General features: G+C 39.8%; 1 protein-coding gene across 1 annotated transcript in view; it reads left to right on the top strand.

Annotated features, from left to right (window-relative positions):
* Window positions 1–232: 232 nt before the first annotated feature.
* The window catches only part of LOC107747038 (E3 ubiquitin-protein ligase CBL-B-like), a gene marked incomplete at its 5' end in the record, with an annotated part of 61,651 nt that continues 53,627 nt past the window's right edge, over window positions 233–8,256 (top strand). The window contains 2 exons of the mRNA XM_016561453.1: window positions 233–256; window positions 658–908. Of these exons, the coding sequence (XP_016416939.1) occupies window positions 233–256; window positions 658–908 (275 nt within the window). The remainder of the gene's footprint in view (window positions 257–657; window positions 909–8,256) is intronic.

Genomic DNA, 8,256 nt, shown 5'->3' with positions numbered 1-8,256 from the left:
TGCAGAAAATGGCAACTGCTCTCAGTGGACGACCACCTAACAATCGGAAAGGCCGTATTTTAGGCATTATTGACGCCATCCAGGATTTTACTCAAGTTTTTTTAGAATTGGTGACTTGTAAAGTGTAGTGGAGTAATTTTCACTGTAAGGTATCTGTACTTTTACTCAAGTATGGTTTTTAGGTACTCTTTACACCTCTGTTGTTTGATACATTGTAGCAAACAGTTTACTGTGTGGCGGCAAGCTCGAGAAGTTTGTACGTAGCTGAAATCCACCCAGCTATCTATCTATCTATCTATCTATCATTAGAACTTGTATATCTCACAGAAATGTATATTTTGAACACCATTTTAAGTAATAAAACATTTATTTGTAACTATTTATTTTATATAAGCAGTCCTTTTGTGATTAAATTTTTTTTATTTATATATTAATGTATACATTTCTACTACATCTTATGTGATTTATTTCCCGTGCATCTATCATTACTACAAATATTTTATAAAAGATTTATCAGTAATACCACCTACCTTTGAATTTTTTCTTTGTTCAAAATAAATTGTTTAGTAAAAATTGCTATTTACTTTGTTCCCAGTGAAGAGGAGTTGGTTTTTTTAAGCCGACGCTGTGTGTTTTAAAAAATTTTTTTTTTTTTAGGTGAGGTTGTGTCAGAACCCCAGACTACAGCTGAAGAACAGTCCTCCGTACATCCTGGATATTTTACCTGACACTTACCAGCACCTGAGGCTGATTCTGTGCAAATACGAAGAGAACCAGAGACTTACTCAGCTAAGCGAGAATGACTATTTCAAAGTGTACATCGACAGCCTGATTAAAAAATCCAAAAGAGCAATCCGCCTCTTTAAGGAAGCCAAGGAGAGAATGTATGAAGAACAGTCACAAGACAGGTAGGATGCTTTTTTTCCACTTATGGTCTGGTCTGGTCAGTGATTTGTACATATGTATTTGGTTTTGTCCATTGCAAAGTGAAACGAAAGAAATAGAGCCGAGATTTCACTTTTATTCTATGTGCATCGTGCTTGAGAAGTATGTTTTAACACCAGCAGATGGTTTTTAAGATCATCTTCATGCGTTATCACAGTTGTCAGTCTCATAACTCATATGGCCTTTCATTTTGACACTGATCTGTTGCCCTTTGAACGTCCTGCCGGATGGACATAGACACAGGAGAGGTCAGGTCACATGACTGGTCTGTTCGTTGAGTATCCTCTGGTGTTTCATGTCAGCTTGAGTCATGGCTATTTATCATGGAAATCCAACTCTGATCAAGAACAGAAGCCCTAATGAAAGAGACTGACCCACTCTGGATCTAAACCCTTGGTGGGCCAGGCAGACTCTGCGCAGGGCGAGAACAAAGTGAGAGAGATTATTAACAGAGCAAGTGTGTCTCGGGCATAAGTTGACACATGCAGAATACTCTCCCCGAGGGCCATTAGAGCTCTGGGTCAGCCTGCGCTTTTCAGACATGAAACACGGCCCTTGACTAAAGAGGAAAATCTTAGCATTCTGTTTTACTGACAGCCAAGCGTAACATTTACAGCATCTGGTTTAGAGCGTAGCCTCACATCAATTAAACTGCATTTAGGCCACTGACTATTTGGGAAAATAGTGCACAGTTTGAAAACGTATCATAAGGCGTTTGATACTGCCAGCAAATAATAGTGTTTCAGCTGTTGGTTTATATCCCAGTGCTTTTGATTGGCAACTCTGGCTCGGGTTTTGGCAGAAGAGTTTAATTTTAGTAATGCTTTCGAGTCTAGTCTCACCAGATTCTGCAGGGGTGAGAAGATGATTGAAATGAAATTTTTGGAGGGTGATGAAGAGGTAAAGCAGCATTTGTTAGCCTGCAGACACCTTCTGACAGGCCGTCCTGGCACGTTGTTGTATCCAGAAACTGTGACATTCGCTCCGGACAGGAGCAGGGATATCGGCTGACAGCTCCTCCACGTCTGCTGTGTCACTCTGTCTTAAATCTCCAGGGAGAGATCCTCTACTTTGCCTTCCAGCCTTTGGCTCCCTGTCCCACACAAAGGGTGTGATTTTGTAGATTACAGAGTGGAAGGGAGGGAAGACAAAAGGTCAAGAAATCGAGATGAGTACAGGGTTTAACAATAACTATGGTTTGATGGCCCAATGCTAGTTGATTGAACTGTGGCTAGTCAGGTTAGTGCTGTGCTGTCACGGTTTCTTATGATTGATGAACATGCATATGTTTTTTGTGGCTTGCAAGCGGAAACGTTTGGTTTTCTCTGAACATTAAAAATTCTGCTAATTTAAATATGTTGCCACGGTAACATCTTGGCTGGCTCACACAGATTAGGTTTTCGATATTGAACGCGTTAGTTATAATGGAAAATTTAAAAATGATAAAAATAATATTGTTTGGCACTCAATATAAATATTAATATGATAATAAATAGAATGTAATAAATCTAATACATGATATATACCATTTGGTATATATTATATAATGTAATAGTACATAAAAGTATTAATACATTTGTAAATAATACATTGGAATTAATGTGTGTATGACATTGTTGGCAGGACAAGTGAAAGTCCCGCTTAGGCCAGCAGAAACATTCCTTATTATTGAGCCCTCTGAATGAGATGTGGAGAAAGGACAGAAGAGGCAGTAAGAGAGGAGGGAAACGGGAGAAAGAGCTATGTGGAAAAGCAAGGAGAGTTCATTCATAGTGCAGTGGGGCTGTGGGGAGACATCAGTACAGAAAGCTGGTCCCCGGCCTGCAGCCAGGCATCTTCATAGAGGCCCCGCATGTGCTATAGTAATTATACTGCAGCTCCTGAGACCAACAATGGGAGTCTCTTTTTCTGTCTCTCTCCCCAGCACCCTCCTGCCATAAATATCATCTCTGCCATGCAACGTTTGACAGTTTGTGGAGAACAAAATAGCTCCTAAATAACTTATAATGTATAGTTTTGGTGTAACTTTGTGATTCATTCCACAAATATATGCACTGAAAACTTTCTTTAAAAAAAAAAACAACAACTTTTGAGCTTTAAATGTTTTAAATTTTTTTTAAAACTTTTTTTAAAAAATGTAAATGTTTGAAAAATTTTAAAAGCAAACATTTTATTTTCTTAACCCCTTTTAATTATTTTCTTTTCATTATACCCTGTTTTGTTTTTTTAACTACACTATTTAATATTTTTTCAGTGTTTACATTGTTGCACAGCTGTGGGCAAATTACAACAACAACAGAAAAAGAAAAAAATTAACCATAAAGCCATTGATTGAACAGTGGAAAAAAAGCAAATGTGGTCGGTCTGTTTTAACTGCACTATTTTTTAACATCTATTAAAGTATTGTCACATTGATGATACAAACACCCATCTTCAAATTGTGTGCTTAATTCTAGCAATGTCAACCCTGCTTGAAAACTATCAGAGGATTGCTGAGGTTCTGAGTGTCTCCTCTTACTGGAAGGATCTAAATGCATTACTGTCTATTAGTATTGACATTAAGAGGCGGACAAAACAGTGGTCTGGAACAGGCATGAATGGGCCGGATGTATTGAATCTAGTGGAGATTGGCAAGCTTTGCTGTGTCTGGGGCTGAGGTGGCAATCTTAAGCCTTGCCGTGTTGGATCTCTTGTGCTTTAATCTCCTCAGTGTCTTTTTTGGTGACAGAGATGGAAAGCATTGTGGAGAGAAGCGTGGAGCCATGCAGTACACGCTGAACTTCGCTGAAGCCTCTGACCTGGCCTCATTGACGTGTTTGCTTCTCAGTCTTCGTGCATAATAAGAAGATTGGCAGATGTTTTAATGTTCCTGTGGCTTTGAGGTGTGAGCAGATGACAGAGAGACTGCTTTCAACAGCGATAGAGACGCAAGATGTACTGTTCTCAAACTCGCAGAAGAAAATATCTCTTGAGGTTTGGCCTTTAAGCAGGCCACAGACAGTGGGGACGGTCCAGGGAGCTGTTTTGCATTCACACTGACAGTGAAATCACAGTGTATTAACCCCATTCCTTACTCTACCTCTTCTAGCCTCGTCATGTCCAGAAACTAACGTTTTTTTTTTTTAAAGCTCTGAGAGCCCTTCAAGAGAGCTAATTCCCCTCTGAAAAAGGTAATATACTGCACTTTCTCACAAGTGGCAGCCATCTGTTAAAATCTCCTTACTCAGCTTGCTCGGTTTAAAGCTGCTTAACAGCTCCGGAGCATTCGGGGAAGTTTGTGTTTTCCGCAAATGTGCAAAAACTTTCTTCCCAGCTTGCACCTCTACGCCTCTCGCACCTGTAAACCAGTGTAGGCGTTAGCACCATGATGTTTGGAATGGTTTTATTTCCTTAAAGCACAGGATGTTTACCACCCTCACTAAATAACCATCCTTAATTCATGTTTGACCACAAGCTACTACGTTCTCCCGGCAGATGTTCCACAACACTCACTATGGATAAACACAATGCTCTAGTTGTTGAAACGGACTTTTTTTGGAGCCCATTACCATCTGCTGTGAGTAAACAGAATAGGATCAACATGTAACAGTAGAGGGGGCAACAGGAACTTCACGGGATGATGCTTGGACTGAACGCTGTGCTGAAGCAGACTGAATGTAATTGCTAACGCAGCAGCAGATTTTATGGGAAAGGTCACTGATGTAGCTTTATCTCAAGACGCCGTCTGAGCCGGTGATGAAAAGCTGAAGTGAAAGTGCAGACCTTGATGGAAACTGAGCTGTGGATTTGAAACTGCTAGGTAGAGGAACTGAGAGACCGGCCTGCCTCGTTTCCTTTGACCTTGAGTTAGCACATTGCAGAGAGCATCTCTTAAAAGGTTAACTCTGTTATTTTTACTGTGCAAGCAGAAGTTAATGTTCAGTGATTTCTTCGAACTAATTATAGGTTGGCTTGTTTGGTGGATGAACTCAATTGCCCATTCTCCAATAGATTCTGGTCAGAAAGACATTTCAGCATGCAGCAGATTATTTCTCTCATCCAAAGTAATAATTGCATTATCTTTCAGGCTCTCGCTGTGTCTTTTTTTTATATAAGACGTTGGATCCTTATCAGTGGTGTAGTGGTGCCTGGAGAAGTGGGTATACTCTTAATTTATGCCCCCATTTTTTTTAAGCGGCCCAGGAAAGGGTGAACGGCCTGTGTTATAAACAGTGACATGTAAGAGTCAAGACTAGTCTTGCATATTTAGTTTACCCCAAAATGGGCCAATAGTATTTGCACATTTTCACTTTCTGTAACTTCTGCTACTTGACTTACTGGAGTAAGGATCATTATGAAATTATTATTAGCCACAAAAGAGGTGCAGATTTTGCAATAAATAATTAAAATGTAAAAAATTACATAGACTGCAACAATTAACATTTTGTCTGAACCACTAGTAGACAAGCTATTTTGTTTAGTTATCTGTAGGAGAATCATCTCTCTATTTGATACCAAAATAAAAATAAAAATCGCAATCAATTTATCCAGAATTGTGCAGCTCTACTCCTTGTTTGACTGACTGTTTCTTCCATGGAATACAGTGACGGGCAAATAGTAACCCCCTACTTCCCCCATACCTTTTTACAATTTATCTATATAGCCTACTATATAGTGCAAAAAAAAATAGTTTAGAGCATTTTTAATACAATTAAGCACTAGTCAAGCTGCGATATCAAACAGGACCACAAGGAGACGCCAAAAGATCACTAAACCTACTGCCTTGACCTGACTGTACAGGCTTCTATACGGATCCATTCAGAATCTAAAAAACACCTTCAGGCTTCAGCAGCGTCCATTATAAAACATTCGTGCTTTTAAGCCAAATACACGCTGAAAAGAATAATTCTGGACGTGACTTTAAGCAATCTCTAATGAAACCAGTCGTGTTTTCTCTGTAGCTGTTTTGAACTTAGGCTACGGTTTGAAGGCATTCGTTTACTGGTTCCTTGGACTGAAAAGTTTACAGGAGTTTACCGGTTTAAAAAATCTGATCGCAAAAACAAGCTTCTTTTCCTTTTTAAGGTATTGTTTTCATTATAATGTACTGGTTCAAATTAGTGTAAATAATTAAATATTATTTTATCACTCTTCGCGCCTCCCCTGACATGCACTCAAGCCCCAGACGACTCCGCTTGCATTCACATGATTTGTCGAGATAAGAGGCGGGCACAATCATCAAATCAAATTTAAAGGGAAGCCAGCGCATCCTGACCACATCATTGTCTTTACTGGGTGTGTTTAGGGAATATTGGCATTTATTGAACAGCACACGCTGATACACTGAAAAAAATGTTTCATTCATCCAATTAAAAAAATTTTGAGTAATGATTCACATCTATATTTTTTAACTTGAGCCAATGAAAAATAAATAACTTGCCCTTATTGACAAGGTGTTTAAGCCGACCTCATACGTCATCAGCCCGGAACTGCTTCCGTTTACAACAGTATGCGCAAGCTAGATTGAAGTGATTATTACATTTTGAATATGGATATTTTTCTTACAAAAACGCATCGATTCGCTACAGGAGGCCTTTGTTCACTCTCCCGGAGCCGTGTGAGACACTTTTTTTTTAATAGATGGGCGCTTTTTATTTCACTTCTTTGGGACGAGCTTTGTAACTTTGCAGATCTTTTTTATGCTCAAACAGCAACATTACAGACTAACTACAGTTTAAAAAGAGAAAAAGCATAATAGGACCCCTTTAAAGGAGAAAAGCTCTGTTTTGGGGACTTAATCTCTTCACATCTGGCAACCACAAGCATGAACTCTAGTGAAGATTTGTTAGCAATGCAAGATAACGCAAATGCCAAATGAAAAACACGTTTTCAGGATAAATAACGAGCCGGACAATATCGTGACGATTGTTTTTAATTAATCGAGAAAGGTGGATATCGTTATCGAGATTAAAATACAATTATTCGTGCAGCCCTACCTTATTATATCCTATATAAGTAAAAAAAATTATTATTGAGTGCAATAATGTCCAATGCGAGCCAGACCTGGGCACATGGCACATGATGGACTGCAGCAGGGCATGTCACTCTTGTCTGGAGTTAATTGGAGTTATTTACAGAGTAAGCGAATGCCCTCCCATGGAGAATGAAAGGAAAATATATCCTCCTCTCATCTCAGAGCCTGCAGACCAAATGGGCCCCTCTCCATCCCCCAAACTCAACCTTCTCCAGCTGCATCCATCACACACAGGAACAATGAAGTTCAAACGGTGGAACAGAGCCAGATGTTCTACTCAATTAGGGGTCTCCCCGCTCTCTGGTCACTCTTTCATGTTTTTCCGCTCTTTTTCCTTCATCCCGTTGTGTAACATGTTTGTCCTGCATCAGAGGCTCAATTAAGTCCTCCTGTTATTTCGATCATGTTTGTTTATTTCTCTTAAATTGCCTTGTCAAATGTAGGCCCGGCACTGTGATTAATGAGCGGAGGTCTGCATTTGGGTAAAAGTGCAATTAACAGCACTCAGTCTACCACCAATCAGATGGCACGCCACATATCCCAACTCCCCCACCCCACCACGCCTCGGTTACCGCACCGTCTGCTCTGCAGTGTGATGATGAGGTTCATCTGGTGCCCGGCTAATGATGAAAAAAGCTTCATTAATGAGGAAGTCACGGACTGATTCCAAGCCTTAGATCTGGGAGATACCACTGTGTACTGCTTTGAATTGGCCTTAAAGGGGTCATATGATGCGATTTAAATTTTTCCTTTCTCTTTGGAGTGTTACAAGCTCTTGGTGCATAAAGAAGATCTGTAAAGTTGCAAAGACTAAAGTCTCAAATCCAAAGAGATATTCTTTATAAAAGTTAAGAGTCAGCCACACCTACCTAAAACGGCTCGTTCTAACACGCCCCCACATACCTACATCACTATGTGGGAAGATTTGCATAACAACGCCCAAATGTTCACGCAAAGAAAGAAAGCATAACTTTTATTCTCGCTGTAGTATTGATGCCGCCGCCATGTTGTGAAGACGCTGTGTGTTTCGTTGTGAAAGCGAAACTACTTTATTTGGCCTTCCAAAAGAGGACACCACTAGAAATCAGTGGTTAAGTTGTATTTACAACAACGTTCCAGAACAGTTCAACCCAAATATTCAGATGTGTCCAGCGCATTTTATGGAGGACTGTTTCCTGGAAGAGTAGACTACAATGCCAGACTGTAAGTACATTTTCATATTTAAAGGATTTGCCACTGATGATACCAAACGCGAGTTTTGAGCAGTGTAGAGTAGCGCTTATTGTTTGTCATTTCTC

The sequence above is a fragment of the Sinocyclocheilus rhinocerous genome, unplaced genomic scaffold (genome assembly GCF_001515625.1).
Source record: "Sinocyclocheilus rhinocerous isolate Xijiao unplaced genomic scaffold, SAMN03320098_v1.1 scaffold708, whole genome shotgun sequence".
Taxonomy (NCBI): domain Eukaryota; kingdom Metazoa; phylum Chordata; class Actinopteri; order Cypriniformes; family Cyprinidae; genus Sinocyclocheilus; species Sinocyclocheilus rhinocerous.
This window is presented reverse-complemented; position numbering and strand designations above follow the sequence as displayed.